At 44.3% G+C, this 22,025-nt stretch overlaps 1 protein-coding gene across 12 annotated transcripts in view; it reads right to left on the reverse strand.

Moving 5' to 3' along the window:
- CAMTA1 (calmodulin binding transcription activator 1) overlaps positions 1-22,025 on the reverse strand; it is a 993,257-nt gene that overhangs the window by 965,593 nt on the left and 5,639 nt on the right. For 2 of the 12 annotated variants that reach the window (XM_027565015.1, XM_027565010.1), the window contains exon 1: positions 1,965-2,388. The exons of 4 other annotated variants lie outside the window; for them this stretch is intronic. In XM_027565015.1, coding sequence (XP_027420816.1) covers positions 1,965-2,177 — 213 coding nt within the window. In that variant the 5' untranslated portion in view covers positions 2,178-2,388. Of the gene's footprint in view, positions 1-1,964; positions 2,392-22,025 lie in introns of those variants that run through there. 6 more of the 12 variants (XM_027565017.1, XM_027565014.1, XM_027565016.1 and 3 more) reach the window with 4 other exon arrangements.

Below are 22,025 nucleotides of genomic sequence, written 5' to 3' on the forward strand. Positions count from 1 at the left end.
CGGGAGCCTCTCCCACCCTGACCTCTGACACAGGTGAGCGGCCAGACTGGTGCCGCCTGAACAGGCTGCGCTTCTCTCCAGATGCACCCCTCTTTATCTCCTTCCAGGCACCCCACACCTATTAAGGGAGCACTTCACATGCACCAGACACCGTCCTGGGAGCTGGGACCCAGCAGTGAACAAAAGGGATGAAGGTCTGTCTCATGGAGTATCCGCCAGTGGGAGAGGCAGGTGGAGAGTGGGATAAGAGCTGTGAAGGAATAAAACAGGGTGATGCGCCACGACGAGGAACCGGGCAGGGGACGTGCCACGACGAGGAACCAGGTAGGGGACGCGCCACGACAAGGAACCGGGTAGGGGACGCGCCATGACGAGGAACCGGGCAGGGAACGCGCCACGACGAGGAACCAGGTAGGGGACGCGCCACGACGAGGAACCAGGTGGGGACACTCCACGACGAGAAACCGGGTAAGGGACACTCCACGACGAGGAACCAGGTGGGAACAACAAGGAGCCGGGTAGGGGACGCACCCCGACAAGGAACCAGGTAGGGAAAGCTCTACTCTGAAAGCATATCCACATGTGGGTCGAGGGAACTACCCGATTAGAGCATCAGGAAACCTTGACTTGAGCACTCACTAGGCTGAGCGGCTCTTAGTGTGGCTGCACTTCAGTCATCGAGAAAGATTTTTAAAGTTCTGGTGCCCAGGCTGCAATTCTGACCATGTAATGCACACAGGGATGGAACCCAGGCAGCAGTATTTTTTAAAGGTTTCCAAGTGATCCCAAGATGTATCCAGGGATCGGAACTACTGAGATCAACAGCTGTGTGAGTTTTCTCCAGAGAGAAGTGGGAGGGTGACCTTGAGCAGGGCATCTCCACTGCAATGCACATGTGGGTCATCTGAGGATCTCTCAGCTTCTGACTCACGGGTCTGAGTGTGCCCGAGACTGTGCCTCTAGGAAGGCCCCATGACTCATGGCCACACCTGGGCTATCAGGAACTAGACGATCGGAAAGATCAGGAATTAATCTAATAAAGATCCTTCCAGTCCCAACACTTCGGATGGCACAATTCCATGAATTCCTAATGGCCTACGAAAGGACTCTTGATTGTGGACACAAACTATAATGCAAAACTGTACCAGGAAAGCCAAGCAACAGAAGCAATGGAAACTACAGGGATGGTCACTTAATTGAGTTCAGGGTCCAGAGTCTGCCAGAAGTGCCTGAGAGGGGACAGAGGAGCTCCTGAAAATACACTCCCTGCTTTCAATAAGTACATTTAATTGGAGACAATGGTAAAAAGAAAAAAAAGTAATGAAATAATGCATGATTTATTAAAGGCTAAAGTGAGTTGATAACTGTGGAAAACCAGTAACTATCTGTGTTTTGAGCACAAACTCTTTGGGGGCGCAGAATATGCTTTATCATTTTTGTCTCTCTTCAGAGAACCTAGGTCAGTCAGTGTGTTACACATAGCTACACTTATTTTATATATTTACATATATATATACACACACACACACACTATATAGAATTCTGGATGACAGAATAAATGAAACAAAATGCTGTATAACAAGAAATGATAAGTGGCTTTTGGACAGAGAAGCAGCATGATGAAAACTGTATTTACAGTTCTTTGAAATAAGCACTGGCAATGTTTAAGACTCCACAGAGTCCCTTTAAAGCCAACTGAGGACCCACAGAAAGGCCACACTGAATGCAGTAAACCAGTTGTATCAATTAAAAGTGACACGTCAAGAAGATTTTTGCCATGGAGTTTTAAACTGATTCTTGAAATTCACTGATCATTACATATGACGTGACATATAAATAATCAAAATGAAGGCAGAGTCCAAAATTCTCAGCACCTTTACTAGACTCACCAGTTTTGCCTAGCATTGTTAGGCAGGCTAACTCAGAACGAACTTTATCATGGCTCAAATACCATAAATATTTACTTCTTGCTCATGTAGAGTCCACAACAGTAAGTCAGAAGGCAGCTCTCCCCCCAGCCGTGGCTCTGGCCCCAGATCTCCTTCCATCCTAGGCACGAGCCTTCCTAGTTCACTGGGCTCTTCTGCAGTAGCCAGCAGACAGGAAAGGGCACGGAAATCCTGCAGAGGGAGGGCCCTGGGGCCAGGCCTGGAAGTGGCTCCCTTCTTGGATCTCATGCCATTGGCTAGAATACGGCCACTAAGCCACGCCTAACCATCGGGGAGGCTGGGAGATGCGGTCTGGCTACCTGCCCGGGAAGAGGAGACTGGTTTTGTGATCAGCTCACAGACTCTGCCACAATGCCATTTGTAATTATTTTTTTTAATTACAGAAGAGTCAGTCCTCTCAAAAATGCGTTCTGAACCTATAACCTCCACCTTTAATCCCTAAAGCCATCCAGCATCTAAACCCAATCTAGTAGTTTTTCTATACTGATAAATATTTTTCTATCATATTCAAAATAAGACTGTACCTAGGGCATCCTTGAAGGGATGTCTGGCTTTTCCAGTACTTAATGTCTGGCACATAATACAAGCTCAAATATTTGTTGAATTCATGGATAAACAACATTCCCAGAAGTTCATGGAAAGGAAAAAGAGTGGTCCCGTCTCTTGCCCTGGTGATTGGCAGGGTTCACTGAATAATGACCATCAGTCTTTTCAAGAATCTCTGTCTCCCTCTTCTAAGGCCACCCCGAGTAGCCACCCATCCTCTGGTCCGTGAACAATCAAGCAGTAAGACAAAAGTTCCTTCTGACCCACTAAGAAGAATGAAGGGGTGAAAATACTCTGCCATGTTCACAGACACCAACAGAATCAAGGCTACCATTTGTGGTGATAGCACAGGCCTGTTTAACAGAGGGCAACAACACAGGGCCTGTCAAAGACCAGCCTCCGGAGGCCTCCAGAAAACCCTCCAGCTGATGACCTCAACGACTAGAGAAACACCATGCACCCTAAACACAAACCACAAAGGGTCAGCAGGGGGAAAAATTACATGGCATACTACAAAAATATTTCATGCTCACATATTACCCTCTTTTCAAGAAGTTTAAAATATACTGTAAGTGTGACTATAATAATCTTCCCAACACTCCTATGGGATAAAGACAAAATTAAAGCGTGTACTCAAGTTAAAAGGAGTGGTGGCTGACTTCCCACTACTAGGGCCGGCGCAACAAGAAAGTGAGGCAGTAACCTCTAAGGTAAGTGGGGCACAAACCATTTTAGGCTCTCAAATTGAGTTCAACACCTAGAATTGAGTTCAAAAGCAAACAAGTTGCTAAAACAGACCACAAAACGGTTGTAGGTCTGAGATGCTTACACAGGAACTAATACTACAATCTATCAAGCCTGATTTATGACCTAAGAAATCACATTAATTGATTCACTATTACCAGAGATTCATGTAAAGCGTAAAGTGATTTAAGAATGAAAAAAAAAAAAATCTTCCTAGCTATGAATCACAATATCATTAGAATTTCTATAAATTTAATTTGGCTAGGAAGCCAGTATACTCAATACTCTGAAAATAATCAAAGAGCATTTATTAAACATCCTCATTTGTATAAATAGATTCCAGCAGGACATATTCAGAAAAAAAAAAAAGCTACATGAAATTTAAAATTACACTTTTTTAGGAGCACTTATCATTACTAATACTGATAACTTTTTTAACTCCTCAAAGAGAGAGAGCTATCAACCCAACAGGCTAGGCATTTTATTTTATTTGGTATTATGTGCATTTAACAAAGGCTTCCCAGGTGGCTCAGTGGTAAAGAATTCACCTACCAATGCAGGAGATGCAGGTTCCATCCCTGGGTCAGGAAGATATCCTGGATAAGGAAATGACAACCCACCCCAGTATTCTTGCCTGGGAAATTCCCATGGACAGGCGGGCTACAATCCATGGAGTCACAAAGAGTTGGACACAACGATTAAACAACAACATTTAACAAGCACTTTCACATATAAAATCTTACTTTGGCCCAACAGGCAGCAGCGCAGACATTATGTCTATTCCAGACACCAAGGCCCAGGCACAGACACTGGTCGAGGGCCACAGGCGGGCCCTTGGCAGAACCCGGAGGAGGTCTCCCTGCAGGACTCCTGGGCTCTCTCCACACAACACAGGCTCCCCCCCAATAATGCAGGGACTCAACACAAAAGCTAGGGCAGAAAAAGTTCACAAGCTGCTGTGACAGAAAAGCTCCAGCATACGATCAACATGGAAGAACACCCAGGAATCCATACAGGGAGTCTGACACCCTAAAGGAAAGACCAGCTACACACAAGCCTGATGCCAACCTGCTAAGAAGCTTTTCCTGATTCTCTAACATTTTCAGTCCACGAATCACAGATCACCTATCACTTGCTGTAGCCCCCTAACTAAAATCTCACCAAAACCAAAGGAGAGGAGGACACCATTTTGCCTAACAGAGCAGTAAGTGACATGCCTCCTAAATGGAACCCAGTGGCGTGGGGACTCACCTAATTCAAACGCAACCAGAACTAGAAAGGATACAAGACACACTCGGAGGCCAAGAGAGATTGGTCCACGCCCGAAAGCTCACACACTTCTCTGTGAGAAGGACGCCCAAGCCCAAACCCAAGCTGAATTACTGTTACACCACTCAGTTCTACTGAGCTTGATCATCAGGTTGCCAAGCCCAGAGGAGGTCAGAAGCAACAAGTCAGAAGGCAAAGGACAGCAAGAGATGGACAGACAAGTGGAAGCAAGAGTGACAAGAGACAGCAAGGACAGATTTTTGAAAAACTACACACAAGGACTTGAAAGGCACCACAGTTTGGGGTCATTTATCATAAAAGCAAACAGTCTACTCCAAAAGTCCTAAAAATAATCACAGCATTAAAATAAAGCCCAGTTCCATAACTTAGGTACAACATAATGAACCCAGTTAACAAGCTACATGTATGGTACAGTCTGTGTGTTCTACTAAACACGGGGGGAAAGTAGTACAGTTAATGCCTTCTGTCTGCGAATCTTACATTCCAAAAGATACTTCCACATGAATGACCTCATTTGATCCTCAACAACATCCTACAGCAAGCAGAGCAGATACCTCCACTGGCCAAGAATTTGCAGATATATAATTCAATCTTAGCCAAGGCAGAGGGTTTATCAATGGCCATGATAATCCTGTTGTATTCCTCTGTGAATTCATCTCACAGGAGAGCGCACTTCCAGAGCACCTACGCCCCTCGATAGGGGATGAAGAGAGAAGGCAGGGAGCTTCCTGAAAAGGGTCATCAGCGTGACACAGCTGAACCTGGAACTTCACCTTCAAAACCCCATCCTGCCTCTGTGCCCCACAGCCCTCTTTCTAAAGAACCGTCCTTTGCTCTCTCACGCCATCACCCTCCCCTTGTAACGCCATGGGGGACTACCCGTGACCCCACCCCCTTAGTGAGCACACACTCCTGTATAAACTCCCCACCTTGAGTGTGCAATGGACGGACAGATTTGCTTCTCACAACAGAACGTGTCACTGAGACAACACCTCCATGATGAGGCAGCGTGTACAGTGCCTCCATCCGGCTGGCGGACACTCCTCTGCTGGCTCTGATGAAGCAGCTGCCATGTTGGGGAGGCCCATGAGAACTATGGGACTCAGAAGAGTGTCCATCCCCAGCTGGGCCTTCAAATGTGACCCCAACCCTGGCTGACAGCTTGACTTCAGGCTGTGAGGTCCTGAAGCAGCAGATCAAGCAAAGCCCTCCCTGAACTCCTGACCCACAGGGCCAGGTAACAAGTGTGTCCTTTCTATAAACCACTAAGTTTGTAGTAATTTGTTACAGCAGCAAAGATAACTAATACACCCATCAGGGCCTAGTAATCTCTTTTCTCAACTTCACTATTTAACTAAGTTGTTTCACTAAGTTGAGTTTTTCTCAACTTAGTCATTTCACTATCATTTGATCAACATTCTCCATTTACCACCAAAACTCCTGAAAGAATTATCTACTCTCTCTTGCTACCTTTTTCTCATCCTCTCAACTCACTATCAAACCAACAAAATCAGTACTTTTTTCTTAGTCTTTATTCTACTTAAACTCTTGGCATTACAATGGATAACTCCTTACAACCCTGTGTACTGAAGCATGTCTGATTTTGTGTTCTCATTCTCCCACCTCTCTGGCCATTCTTCCTGGTCCTCTCCCCCCATCTGACACTTAAATGGAGGCATTCACCACATTTCTGCCCACAAAGCCCCTCTTTTCTCTCATGACAATTTCACCCACTACTATGACTTCTACTAATTCATCTGAACTGATTCATTCCTTCAACCAACAGGCACTGGGCAGAGATGGAGCCACAAGAAAAGACAAATGAGGTCTCCACATTCATGAAACTTACTTTCTCCACCAGAGGCCCCTCCAAGTCTACTCACCACCCTTTTCCACCCTGTCCTGTGCCAGGAAGGCTGACCTCTACGGACGCCATCACCAGGCTCCTTTGCCGTCTGAAAGTTCAATGAAGAAGGAAAACAGGGTGACAGGAATGACTCCCTAATCTCTGATCTGCACTCCCAAAGGTCATACTGTGCATAGACATGCTACAACAACCCTAATTACACCTGAAATAGAAATGACACGTTTGCATCCAGTCACCCCAAAAGACGCTTACTCCTTGGAAGAAAAGTTATGACCAACCTAGATAGCATATTGAAAAGCAGAGACATTACTTTGCCAACAAAGGTCCATCTGATAGTCAAGGCTATGGTTTTTCCTGTGGTCATGTATGGATGTGAGAGTTGGACTGTGAAGAAAGCTAAGCGCCAAAGAATCGATGCTTTTGAACTGTGGTGTTGGAGAAGACTCTTGAGAGTCCCTTGGACTGCAAGGAGATCCAACCAGTGCATTCTGAAGGACATCAGTCCTGGGTGTTCTTTGGAAGGAATGATGTTAAAGCTGAAACTCCAGTACTTTGGCCACCTCATGCGAAGAGTTGACTCATTGGAAAAGACCCTGATGCTGGGAGGGATTGGGGGCAGGAGGAGAAGGGGACGACAGAGGATGAGATGGCCGGATGGCCTCACTGACTCGATGGACATGAGTTTGGGTGAACTCCGGGAGTTGGTGATAGACAGGGAGGCCTGGCGTGCTGCAATTCATGGGGTCACAAAGAGTCAGACACGACTGAGCAACTGAACTGAACTGAACCCCAAAACATGGGCTTCCCTTGTGGCTCAACTGGTAAAGAATCCACTTGCAATGCAGGAGACCTGGGTTCAATCCCTGGGTTGGGAAGATCCCCTGAAGAAAGGAAAGGCCACCCACTCCAGTATTCTGGCCTGCACAATCCCAAGGACTAACTATGCAGTCCATAGAGTGGCGAAGAGTTGGACGTGACAGCAACTTTCACTTTCACCCCAAACAATACCCCTCCTCACCCCTCACTCAGTTAATGGCCTCACCTGACACCAGTTGAGGTGCAAAAGCTAGAAGTCACCTTCACCTCTTCTCATCCCTCAGAGCCCATGGTCAGTCAGTCACAAAAGTGTGTTTCTCTCGCACATCCACATACAACTCAGTCACACCAGCTTCTTTTTCCAATTGACTGCTACCAACATTCTCGTCAGGAGCTGTTTCCTGCCAACTCCAGTCCTTCCTCTTTGCGCAGTCATTCATTCAAACAACATTTACAGGTGGCAGGTGCTCGAGCCTCTGGCCACTGAAGATGTAGCTCTAACTGAAGGAGAAAGAGCAGTAAGCCAGCGGCGTCAACACAACCATAATGTGCCATGAGCAGGAACACCATGAAGTGCTACAAGTGAGCCAGGAAGGGCGTACAATCCAATCTGAAAAGAAAGGCAAGGCCCAGAGGGCTTCTCAACAAGTGTGATTTAAGGAGGGACCCAGAGGACAAGCGGAGGCAGTGGACAGAACAAATGCGTGAGTACACATGTATATGTTTTAGAGGAAAGCGCACCTTCTAAGCCAAGGCGATGACAACACTCAAGACGTAAAACCAAGAGAAAGTGTGGTGCCCTGGGACAACCAGAATCTAAAAGAACTGACCACAGCTGGAAAACAGAAAGGAAACTGGAGCAGTAAGCAGGTGGCCCTTATTAGCACCTTCAAGGAAAAGGGATTAGCCAATCAACCCCACTCCTATGCTAAAGAAGCAACTCTAGAAGCTGCTCCCAAAGCAGAGAGAACAGAGGCCAGACTCCTCAGTGTGCCTTCCCAGCCTCTACACCTGCCCCCTACCTACTTCTCCAGGCTCATCTACCCACACACACCAGGAATCCCAGCCCCAGGACTCCTGGCTGTGAGCCTCTGCCTCATCTCCTCCACTAGGAAACTCTCCTCAAACCACCATGTTTGCCTGTCAAGGATGCGGCCGAATTCTACCACTTTCCAGAAGTCCTCCCGGGTCCTCCCAGAGCCTGATGACAGCATTCCTCACTTGCATCCGCATCTGCTCCCCTGCATACCGGAAGCTTCTGGAATATTATGAACAGAAGTGAATCCTAAATTCCAAGACTAGGGAAAATGTTCAGAAAAATATTCGATTTACCAGTATTACACTCCTAAGTAAACAACCAAAGAAGGTCATGAAAAAAACAAATATTTTTGAATTGTATAAATACAATCAACCAAAAGCCTAGATTTCTGTATGTTTTCAGAAAGTATCTCTAAATAAAGATGGCGACACACTGCCTGATAAGATTAAAAAAACAGTGAGTAAAAAAGCCCAGAAAGGCTAAGTTACTTGCTCAGAACAAATTCACAAGGCACCTAAGGGTTAAAGACCAGAGTCAAGTCTTCAGATCAGATCAGTCGCTCAGTCGTGTCCGACTCTTTGCGACTCCATGAATCACAGCACGCCAGGCCTCCCTGTCCATCACCAACTCCCGGAGTTCACTCAGACTCATGTCCATCAAGTCAGTGAGGCCATCCAGCCATCTCATCCTCTGTCTTCAGGGACCCCTCAAAAGCTACAAGCAGCCAGATATACCCAGGATATCCCCACATATCTCACTAGCCAGCCCTCTGATTACCTAAGGCTTCCCCCATTCTTCCCTCACTTAATGCCTGGTTTCCTTCAGGTGCAGCTCAGGAAGGATCTCCGAAGCTCCCACATGAACAGATCCCTTTCTGATGCCCTATGCTCACCAGCATAGTATGGACCAGACACAGCACTAGGAAGACGCCTGCAGTGTATCAGCCTTACATAATTACACATGACACCTTCGTTAACTGTCTCAGTGGTAAAGAATCCACCTGCCAATGCAGGAGACGCAGGTTCAATCTCTAGGTTGGGGAGATCCCATAGAGAAGGAAATGGCAACCCACTCCAGTATTCTTGCCTGGAGAATCCTATGGACAGAGGAGCCTGGCGGGCTACAGTCCATGGGGTCGTAAGAGAGTCAGATACGACTGAGCAACTAAACACACACTTTAATTAACACTGGTCTCCCCATCAGCTGCATGAGGACAGGGACCATGTCTGTCCTTCTCTGGGCTGGCACTTTATTATTACTTGTTGAGTAAATAAACTGCCTTAAGACTGTAACAGTAACTGAGAGTCACACAGCCCCCACAGGACTACAAGATTCGAAAATATTTTCTGACACCTCCAATAATAATAATATAAATTTTAAGGTCACAATATTATTGTAACATATTCCAACACTTTGAAATTAAATGTTCATACATGGAACCTGCTAATTCTCTATTAATCAGAATGAATGCTAACCAGACTACCACATCTTTTCTAAACATGCAAGGCATCAGCAAACTTTCACATCGTAAAAACACACAGCACAAGAAGCCTACACACACAGGCTACATGAATAACTATTTGCTCTCTTGGAATCCGAACAGTCCAATTCTAGCCTAACAGGGAATTAGAGCTTTTCAACAACAAAGCCTACTGTAGTAATGAATCAAAACATTTTTTTAGGGCTAGATGCTTGGCTGCTTGAGTTAGCCAGTGCGAATGTGTGTGCTCAGTAGCTCAGCCGTGTTTGACTCTTTGTGACTCCATGGACTGCAGCCTGCCAGGCTCCTCTGTTCATCAGATCTTCCAGGCAAGAATACTGGAGTGGGATGCCACTTCCTACTCCAAGGGACCTTCCGAACCCAGGGATCGAACTTGCATCTCCTGCACCGGCAGGTGGATTCTTTACCAGTGTGCCATCTAGGAATCCCGAGTTAGCCAATACTAGTTCCCAAACGGTGGATCCAAAAAATGGATTTAAACTGCCCAAATTGATCCCTACATTCAATATATAAGCCGTATCAATATAAAAACTGCCTTTTTCGTAGAAATTGACAAACTGATCCTAATATTCACATGACAATTCAAGGCACCCAGAATAGTCAAAACAATCTTTAAAAAGAACAGTTCAGGGACAGACATTTTCTGATATCAAAACTTAACTACAAAGCTACAGTAATCAAGACAGCGTGGTACTGGCGTAAGGACAGACATAGGTCACTGGATTAGAAATGAAACTCCAAAATGAAGCCCACACCCTTATGGGCAGCTGGTTTCTTACAAGGGTGCTAAATACTTCATTGGGAAAAGAATGGTCTTTTCAAAAAATGTTCCAGGACAACTGGATATCCTCACACAAAACGATGAAGCTGGAAGCCTATCTATCTCACAACATACAAAAATTAACTGAAAGTGAACCAGAGACCTAAATGTGAAAGCTAAAATTATTCAACTCTGACAAGAAAACACAGGTGTTAATTTTCATAACCTTGGACTAAGCAATAGTTTAATTATGAAAGCAAAAGCAACAAAAAGCAGGTAAATGGAACTCAAAATTGAGAACTTTTGTGCTTCAAAGGAAACCCACAAGAAAATGAATCCACAGAATGAGACAAAATATTTGCAAATCCTACATCTGATAAGGCACTGTTATCCAGAATATATCAAAAAATGCCTACAACTCAAAAGCAAAAAACTAACTCCATTCAAAAATGGGCCGCGGCCTTGAACAGACATCCTTCAAAGCAGACATGCAAATGGCCAATGAGCACAAGAAAAGATGCTCCCCATCAGTGGCCTTCAGGAAATGCAAACGAAAACTACAGTAGGACACCACTTCACATCCCCAAGATGCTGCTCCTGTTCAGCCGCTCAGCTGTGTCCATAAGAATGACTACAATCAAAAAGACAGACAACAGCAAGTGCCAACAAGGATGTGGAGAAACTGGAACTTTCAAACATTGTTGGCAGGAATGTAATATGATGCAGCCATTTTGGAAAACAGTTTGGCAGGTCCTCCAAAAGTTAAACACAGAGTTACCATATGACCTAGCGATTCTACTCCTAGCTGTACAAGAGAACCGAAAACACTGTCCACACAAAAGCATGTACACAAATGTTCACAGCAGCATTATTCATAGGAGCTAAAAAGGGGAAATAAATGTCCATCAACTGGTTAACAGATAAATAAAATGCAGTGTGTCTAATCAATAGAGTACTATGCCACCATAAAAGGAATGAAGTTTTGATATAAACTATAATGCTGGGCTGGAAGAAGCACAAGCTGGAATCAAGATTGCCAGGAGAAATATCAATAACCTCAGATATGCAGATGACACCACCCTTATGGCAGAAAGTGAAGAGGAACTAAAAAGCCTCTTGATGAAAGTGAAAGAGGAGAGTGAAAAAGTTGGCTTAAAGCTCAATATTCAGAAAACTAAGATCATGGTATCTGGTCCCATCACTTCATGGGATATAGAGGGAGAAACAGTGGAAACAGTGTCAGACTTTATTTTTCTGGGCTCCAAAATCACTGCAGATGGTGATTGCAGCCATGAAATTAAAAGATGCTTACTCCTTGGAAGGAAAGTTATGACCAACCTAGATAGCATATTCAAAAGCAGAGACATTACTTTGCCAACAAAGGTCTGTCTAGTCAAGGCTATGGTTTTTCCAGTGGTCATGTACGGATGTGAGAGTTGGACTGTGAAGAAAGCTGAGCACCGAAGAATTGATGCTTTTGAACTGTGGTGTTGGAGAAGACTCTTGAGAGTCCCTTGGACTGCAAGGAGATCCAACCAGTCCATCCTAAAGATCAGTCCTGGATGTTCATTGGAAGGACTGATGCTAAAGCTGAAACTCCAATGCCACCTCATGCGAAGAGTTGACTCACTAGAAAAGACCCTGATGCTGGGAGGGACTGGGGGCAGGAGGAGAAGGGGACGACAGAGGATGAGATGGCTGGATGGCATCACCAACTCGATGGACATGAGTCTGAGTGAACTCCAGGAGTTGGTGATGGACAGGGAGGCCTGGCGTGCTGCGCTTCATGGGGTCGTAAAGAGTCAGACACGACTGAGCGACTGAACTGATAATGTGGATGAAAACATTATGCTAAGGGAAAGAAGACAGCCACCAAAGGCCACATGGTGTAGGATTCCATTTGTATGAAATGTCCAGAACAGCCAAGTCCAGGAAGAGAGAGTGGACTATTAATTGCCTGGAGCAGAGGGGAGGGAGGAAAGCAGAGCGGCTGCTAACGGGCAGAGGTTTCTTTCAGGAGTGATGAAGATGTTCTGGAATCAGACAGTGATGACAGTTACACAGCTGTGTTTAAACACACCAAAAACCACTTAATGGTATGTTTTAAAAGGGTGAATTTTATGGTAAAAGAATTATACCTCAGTAAAGCTATCATTTTACATTTTTAAAAGTTATTTATTTTTAATTGGAGGATAATTACTTTATAATATTGTGATGGTTTCTGCCATACATCAACATGAATCAGCCATAGGTTGATGTCACCTTCCTCTTGAACCTTCTTCCCACCTCCCACCCAAAACTGTTATAGTGAAAAAAGTGTCAAATCCCTTTGACTACTAAAACCACCTGATGACAATGTTTCTTTTAAACATTATATACTTGCCTCGTTTGTTAAGCAGAGCATATGTGGTGTTGCTTTTGTGAATACACTCAAGGTCATCACTATGAAGCATCAGTCACTGAGCAGCTCACAGACCTCAATGGTGCGCTGGCTACTAGCCTCTTACACAGACCTCCAAACCTGCTCTCTCAGCCTTCCACCTGTTTGCTCTCCTTTTCCCTCCTCTTCTCCCATGAGAAATCAAGAAAAACCTGAGAGTAGATGCAGGAAGGATGAGAAGGAAAAGCAAACAAGTGTGCATTCAGTGGCCATACGTCCTTAAGACATCGCTGCTCCCTGTTTCCTCCTAAAGACCTCCGCCCTCTTCAGAGGCAACACCTCCAGCCTCCCAGGTTTTGTGGCCCACGACGAGGGGAAAGGCAAGGAAGCCCACCCAAGTATGTGAACCGGGGGACACCTCAAAAGACACAGGCACACACCCCCCGCCAACTGCTGGTTCTCCCTGAGAACCACAGGGCAGAGGCTGCCGGACCACGAGGCTTCCGCGTGCATTGCCTGCATTGTCACCCCTGATTTACCCATACACACGCCCAGGCAGGCTGAGGGTGCTGGGCCTCGTGACTGGAGCCACAGTGAACATTTTCTCAGTAAAAAGTTTACTCCCTGGTATCTGGCGGTTAAGAATCCGCCTTGCATATATACACTATCATATGTAAAATAGTTAGTGGGAAGCTGCAGGGAGCCCAGCCTGGTGCTCTGTGATGACCTAGAGGAGTGGGATGGAGAGCGGAAGGGAGGCTCAGGAGGGAAACAACATATACACACATATGTATATAATTATGACTGATTCGTGTTGTTGTACAGCAGAAACCAACACAAAATTGTGAAGCAATTTTCCACCCCAATTAAAAAAAGAAAAAGAATCCACCTTGCAATGCAGGGGACACAGGTTCAATCCCTGGTTGAGGAATTAGGATCCCACAAGCCACAAGGTAACTAAGCTGTGCATCACAGCAAAAATAAAAGATTCCACAGGACACAAGGAAGATCCTGCATGCTGCAACTAAGATCAGACCCAGCCAGATAAATAAATGATTTTTAGAAAGGAATTTTTTTTTAAAGTTTACTCACTATAGCAAGTGAATGCAGGAAATCCATTTTGGGGTCAGTATTCTTCCTTTTACATGGTTTGACAGAGAGAGGTTAAGGCATCAGGACCCCAAGCTATGGTCCCCTCCTCCCACAGTCCTTGGCCGTGAGCCCCTCAAAGTGATCAGACGACCAGCAGATCCGAGCCCACCCTCCTTCAGCGTGGACCAGACCAGGGTGAACCCCCGGCCTCTGGAAACAAAACCACCAACTGAGAGAAGTCAGTCCGACCCTCCGTCCTGAGCCCTTTAAACACACGCCACAGAGACTGGAGTCAGAGGACAGAGAGCCCCGGGAAGCCACACGGCATGGAAGGTATGAGCGAGGCATCGTGTCAGCGAGGACAGGCAGAGGGACCAGCACAGAGGGGAGCCGGCAGGGCCAGGCTCAGCCCCAGGCTCGAGTCCACTGCAGACTTGCGGCTCCCTTTGGTCTCCTTCCCGCGAGGCTGAGGTGGCTCCACTATCCTTACACAAAAGCAGCCTTCACTGCACCTAGCACGAGCGCCCACGTTCCCTGCAGGAAACTGCTCCAACTGCTTCCCCTGTGAGACCAGCGTCCAGCACCCACCCTCTTCTGAACAAATGAACCACAGAGCTGATGACCACTGTGCGTTCACTGTGGGGGTGTGTGTGTGTGTGTCTACACGCACATGTGGCATGAGGTGGATTCTGAACCTCCATTTAAGGCATCACCTGCCAACTTAGAATAATGAAAATACTGCCACATAGTTACTCTCAGCTCCGTATAGATACTTTTCTCACTGGGTTTTATATCCATTTGGAGGGTGGTTTTAATCATGAAAAAACATACATAATGTAAAACTAACCACTTTAGCCCTTTTTGAATGTACAATTCAGTGGCGTGAAGTCCACTCACGCTACTGCTGTGCACCATCCCTGCTCCCCCCTGTTTATCTTGAAAAGCATCCTGAAAATCCTGACTTTTTCATTCTTATTAAACAAATGATTCCTGTCTCTGCTCGGTCATCGAGCGACAAGGGCACTGAGCCTCCAGAGAGGTGGCGCTGCGGGAGGCTGGAGAGGAGGGAGCAGAGAACACCCGCAACCACTTGGAGCAGCCCCAGAGCTGCTAAATTCATGCTCGGATCCTCTAGACGTGGCCACAGAGGCCGGAGACTAAAAATACCTGGAGAGGACAGATAACAGCTGTCAAGGAGACTCAGCTCGGTTAGAAAGGTTGCCACTATCACCAGATTTGCATCAGAAGACAGCCAGGCAGCAATGGGTCATTTGGAGAATAATCAGATTCAGTAGAGAAAGACTGATGGGCCTCACCTCCCAGAGTGCCTGGAATAAATCTCTGGGCCTTGAATTTGGTCAAGTAATCCATGATCAATTTCTGGAGGACCCCTAGGATGAAAAACAAGTACTTCAAAAATGTTGAGTACCCACTCCCTACCTTCCACTTGTTATGGCTTTCTTTGTAAGCACAACAGCCTATATCAATAAAAGTAAATGAGGAAGAGACCTCCATCAGAAGCTTCATCAAAGAAAATGGTTCAGCCAGCACATTTCAACATGGTAGAGACAGAAAGGATAAGGCAGTGTATTGCCAAGAACACCGGGAACTTTCACTTGCCCCTCAGTATCTTTAAACAGGAAAGAAATGTCCCAACCCTGATGCCAGGCCTTGAGCAGCCCAGGGAATGTGCCCAAGTGAAGATGCAATATGATCAATTACAGTGGCCCCGCCGCAACTCCCCAGTCTACCCGAGTTTCTTAGTAGGAAGAGTCTAGCAATCAATACATCTTCGTAACAGTTATATTAATCAACTCTGGGAAATAAAGCTAAATGAATATAAATAATACTACCTTACACAGAAAATGTCTGAGGTTAGCAGACACTTTTGCATCTGTACTCATGTATTATTTAAGTCTATTTTTCCAAAACTATAAACTCTCATCCATATCAGAATAAAGACCTGAAATGTGTCACAGGGAATAACTAAGCAGAATGAACATTTTTGTGCTGTGCATCCTTAACAACTTGAACAATCTTTTTACAATTTTTAACTCACAGCATGTTAGACCTAAAGAGTTAAGCCCTCTCGGTACACCAGAAAGGAGGCGCCTGAGCGACTACGGTTCAAATTCCTCCTACACTGACGGCCTGAGCCAACACATTAATTCTTGACCTGGAGCAAGTACCTCAAAAAGAAAAGATAGAGTTACACAGGAAAAGACAGCTGCGTACCAGCACAGCAAGCCATGAAGTGAAATCCCACACATCCAGCTTCATTTTCTTATCATTGCAAGTCAGAATGGGAAGGAACTTAGAGGTAGTCACCAGGACTACCCTCTACTCAACACGTGACTCCCCTTAAAATTAGGACCGACTAACTCATTATGTGAGAGCTGAAGCCTCAGAAAACCAAGAGAAGATGCTGAGCCAAAATGGAGAGCAATGAAGTAGGAGGGGGTGAGGAGGAGCAGGCGGCAGAGGCCAGGGAGACAGGCTCCTCACACCTGGCCTGAAGAAGAGGCAGACAGGACAGCAGAAAACACACACCTCCGGCCAGAGTCCCTGCTCTCGTTCCCCAGTGTTTCTGGCTACAGAAAGAGAAGGGATGAGCTGGGAACCACTGTGGACTTGTTCTCAAAGCCACACAGGAAACCTAAGCCTCCGTGGCCAGAGGACTCATCTAGCACTGTTTGGTTCAGGGTAAGACAAAAATGATAATGCTGACACCACAGCTAGACTGCCCAACATTTTGAAATCTGAGCTCTAAACCCATAACTTTTCATAAATCCTACAGCAGTCCACAGGAAAGCATGGTTTTGAAAATGAGGCAGTGTTTACGGAAACTCTATACCATTAAATATTCCTTTCTTCAATAGTATTTACAATCAGATTCCTTCCTGGAAATTGTATTTAAATAATTTTAAAACGATTTAGTTCTTAGAGAAAATAATAAACGTCTTTGAGTCAGCTTCAAATGCTTATTCATGTCTACTTGCTCTCAAGTTTTTTTTCTCGGAGCATCTACTTAAAGGAGAACGCCAGACAACAGACCACAAATCTCTGTTCCCCATCAGAAAACTCGGGTCATCCGAAAAGAACACAAAGCTCTAGTTTCATTTAGGGCTGGGAGAAGACAGTATCTCTGAGTTGTCAGGAGGTTTAAGAAGTCATCTCAGGAGTAACACTGGATATCAATCAAAATGGTTGCAGTTCGAATCATCTCTAACCATAAATTGTAACTGAGCTAAAATGATTTCTAAATATAACACACTTTACTTCTACATGTTTCTTGGCAATTAAATAACTGGAAAGTCAACAAACCCCCAAGAAACCAGAGAAAATGAACTTTTTTCAAGCTCACCATTCATCAACTACAGGAGGCCCGAAAGATGCCAGCCGCTAGAGGCTCAGCCCCCAGCCTGGCCCTGCAAAGGCCAACTCCAAACAAGATTTCTTCAAGAACTGCTCTCAGGCAGCACTAAATTACAAGCAGCGACCTCCCTGGAGGAGAAGCTGGCGTCAACAGCTACAGAAGTGCGGGATCGAGGAAAAGGAAACCCAACTCCAACACAAGGACGGCCATGCCAGTTACATAACTATGGTCACAACACAGTGAAACTCTAGGCATCAAACAGTTATTTAAAATATTTCCAGAGCAATGGAACACCACCCCCCCCAACAAAAAAAAAACCCAAGTGCATTCCAAAAGTAATCTGTGTAGAACGTAATTTAATCTGCAGGCCTCTCTGAAATAAAGCACAGTCCTCCAATTCAGTCAAATTACAACAGGAATGCTACTTCATAACACAGGAGCTACAGCACAGCACCCTGAACTTCATGGGAGAACAAAAATGTAGTGTCAATATGTTCACAACACAACTCAATCCACAGAATCATGAGATAATTAAACTGACTGTTTTTAGGTTTCAATCTGTTTCGCCAGAAACCTTGTCCAAACTACACTGATGCAAATCAGCATGAGCAACCATGGCTCCATCAAAACAACTCCAGCATCTTTTGTTTTACCTTTTATCGCTGACTTATCGGCTGACTGATGGTGAACTGATTTGTATATGTGCCAGAAGTCAGCTCAGGAGCACAGAACAAGAGATTTGGAAGAACCGAATTCATGAATGAAAACGCTGACGTCATAGTTCAGCTTCCAGCGGAGCTTCGGGTAGTCCACAAAGAAACAGTGCGTCTTTGGGGGTGTTAAATCACTAGTTATTTACTAAAGGGTACAAGATAGAAAAGGACTTCCCAGGTGGCTCAGTGGTAAAGAATTCGCCTGCCAATGCAAAAGACGCGGGTTCAGTCCCTGGGTCAGAAAGATCCCCTGAAGAAGTAAATGACAACCAGCTCCAGTATTCTTGCCTGGAAAATTCCATGGACAGAGAAGCCTAGTGGGCTACAGTCCATGGGGTCACAAAGAGTCAGACAGGACTGATGACTGAAACACATACAAGAGAGAAAAAGCCCTTGCCCAAGATAAGGAAAGGAAAAGAAGAGGGGAGGCGGGGAGGCGGGGGGGAAGGGACAGGGAGAAAGAGAGAGAAAGCCAAACGAACAAGCTTTTCCCTCGACCAAACATGAAAAATACACGGTGTACATGCTACAAACAATCATCACTTCTAAACCATGGAAATATTTCATATTATTGTTAAAAGCACTATTTAAAAAAAAAAAAATATGGTTAGCTATGTCTCTAAATAAGAACATAGTCTCATTCCCATCTTAAATCTTCCTCCCACCATGCACCACCACATTCAAAAAAGAGCACACCGTATAGATTAGTTCTTCACTAAAAACTACCTGGCACTGCCAAACCATGCCTAATTTTGAGCAATTCTGAATATAACAGGGAGGGACTCAGTGATCTCAGGCAAGATACTGGAATTTTTATGTCAGGGGACAGGGGGAAAGGAATGCTTTTATCTAATGATGGAATATAAACTAATAAAAAAGAGAGATTATAAAAATTGGATTTACTTAGAACTATTAAAAACAGCTAGTGTGCAGACGGTCTACATTTTTCATCTCCTGACAGAATTTAAAATACAACTAGCAATACAAACTTCTATAAAGCTTAAACATAATTTACTAAGATCCTTTTATTCAGGACACTTAAGTAAGTGATTCCTAGAGTCCTAATGTTTCCTAGGAAATTTAAGATTATTACATTCTTAGAAAATAAGTGACCCTCAGAGCCTCAGTAACCTCTCCAGAGTACAGAACGAGAAGGACATTCTCTCTTCTTTACCATTCACATGGCTTAAAATAGCCACTCACCCAAAATGGACTTTTTTTAAAATTTAAGCAGTAAACAATTTTGCCAATAAACATTTTGAAAAGAAGATCTTAAGTTAAAATGCAAGCCTACTGGTTTTATCTGTAAATCCAAAGTGTTAAAAGAGATCATCTCACATTTTTACCACAAATATCTTTGATAGAGCATCACTACCCCCTTGTGGATTCACAATAAAAAATCCTTATCTTCAATCTTCACTTTTTAAATGTTTAATTCTCCTGAACTTCCATTAAAGTTTACATTCTCTTCACTAAGGGGTTATTTTATTTCAATTACTTTTTAAAAGAGAAAAAACACTTAACAATTTAAAAATCACCAATCCAATCAACTTCTTTATCTTCTAAGCATCCCAATTTCAGGGAGTTTCTCTCATACAATAAGTATATTTGCAGATTTCAACATGGTAATCATACCAACAATCCATTTTTTCCTTAGGATACCTGAATTTATACTTACAGTCATCATTTTAAGATTATTTTTTTAAATGTAATTGGTAATTTCTTCACTATCACATTTTTTCTCTTTGATAATTTCCCACTTTATAACAATTTCTTTTTATTGCTTCCAAATGGTTTGATATCCATGTGCCCCAGAAAACCAGTGGGGCACATACATCCTCAAGAACTTTTCAGATAAGCATTAAAAGCCAAATCTTAAGTCTTAAAAAGACTAATTCTTAACTGTACTGCTGTACCCTCAGAAATGCTTTCTGACCATCTAAATCAACTCTGATGAAGGAAAAAAAAAAAAAAACAGAACCTGGCTTTCAAAACTAGAGAAAAGGGCTTTCTTTCTTTTCATTTTTTGTTTTCTAGTTGCAGGAGTGTCTTTGGCTGTAGCTGCATACCATTCTAATGTAACACAGACACATACTGCTAAATGTAAACTTAAATAACTGGTTTACCACTTGGTAGAGATACTAGATTTAGCTGGAAGTATAAATCACCTCCGCAGTAACGTGCAGGCTCCGGAGAGAAGGTCCGAGTCCTGAAGGGTCAGACTCCAGTTTTGGGGAGTCAGCGCCCCCTTTTCTCACGGATCTTAGACACAAAAGCAGGGACCAGCGATTCACTAGTCCCATGAGAAGACTAACTCCAGTATTCATTCTAACGGCTAGGCAGAAATAAAGGAGGAAGGATCATCCACTTAGCAAGTGTTTTTAAGTGACTCAATACATGATCTTACCTTGTGGTAACTGATAAGGAAAGACTGGAGAGACAGGCCTGGTCTGTTAAATGACTGAACGCTCCACATCACCTGCTCACCCCAACAGAGCCTGTCTATGCAAAAAGAAGCAACTGACAAGGTGCCCAAAGCCAGCAGCTGAGCCAGAGGGAAGGGGGTCAGAGCTAGCCTTTGTGGCTTCCTTTTCGGGGATTCGTTATGACTGCTGGTTTTAGATTTCAGTGGGAGAGAAAGGGAAAGGGGGTATTTGGATGATATTAAGAAGTGAGATCGGGGGTGAGATTAATGCCACTTAATTAGCGTCCAGGTGATAGCATGTTTGAAACTGTTCCGAACTCAGCCTTGAACATTTATTTCAAGGCACATCACTATGTGCACTTGTAACTACAAAACCACATGGCAGAGAACTGAGCAGGGAATCAGCCCCAACCCAGCACATCTTTCTCCTCGCAGCCACCCTCTGCTAACAGTCTCAGAAAGGCATGTGTTGGTTACCTGTCGAAGGGCCTTGCTAAATCTTAGGAGTAAATAAAATGTGACTGCACTTTTCCAAATAAGCAAGGGACTCATGTATGACAGAACATGCAATTCCATCAAGAGTGAGCAGAACACTGGGGTAAACACACGAGAACCATTTCAAAAATACATCTTACAAGATGTCAATTGGCTGAAACTAAATGAACCCTCTTTAATAAAAATTAAAAAAAAAAAAAGGGAAGTAATGTGGCTGACACTTGGCCTCTCTTTGCAGCGGGGTACATAATATTTCTTTTTTAGTCCAAGGTAATGAACTAAAAAATGCTCAGGAAGCATTACCAATCTTTACACAAGGAGGCCCATGACCTTCTACAAGCAATGCCATTCAAAGCAGAAAGACGCAACAGAACCTTAGAAATACACAGCCAGCATACTGATAGGGGAGAGGAAAAAAACACCCTTTACTTTGTCCCATCACATAAAAAAATCGAGGATTGCTGTCTACTGTCAATATATACAGAGAAACACTTTCCTTACAAACACATGACAAATATTATGGGATGGAAGACCATCCACATGTCTACAAGTTTCCCTTTCTAATGACAGAACAGCAATACATGTTAATCACAGGACTGATGGCCACGACATCCATGGATAGCACAAAATAGAGATCTGATGATATCTGATCAACTAAATCCTGAACTTGATTAGATTTTCTGAAAATAAACAACAAGACAAGACAGAGCCATCACATGCTGTAATGCAGAACAGGGCGTGAGTGACCATGCACTCTAACTCATGTTCTATGGACAGAGAAGTGGAGCCAGGACACTCCTTACCCTCACCCTCAGAGACACCAAAGACCACAGAAACAGTACTGTAAAAGGCAGAGTGACATTTCAAGACCCCACACCACCTCCTGGATGAAGGCCCCAGATGAAGTCTAGACTTGCTGGCTCTACCCAAAGAAATGTATCATTATCAAGCCAAAGAAACTGAAGGAAGTTGGCTAAATGTAGCAAAAAGAAAAATTTCCAAAATCCCACATGGGGAGGCCCAGGCGCTGGA

The sequence above is a fragment of the Bos indicus x Bos taurus genome, chromosome 16 (genome assembly GCF_003369695.1).
Source record: "Bos indicus x Bos taurus breed Angus x Brahman F1 hybrid chromosome 16, Bos_hybrid_MaternalHap_v2.0, whole genome shotgun sequence".
Classification (NCBI taxonomy): Eukaryota; Metazoa; Chordata; class Mammalia; order Artiodactyla; family Bovidae; genus Bos; species Bos indicus x Bos taurus.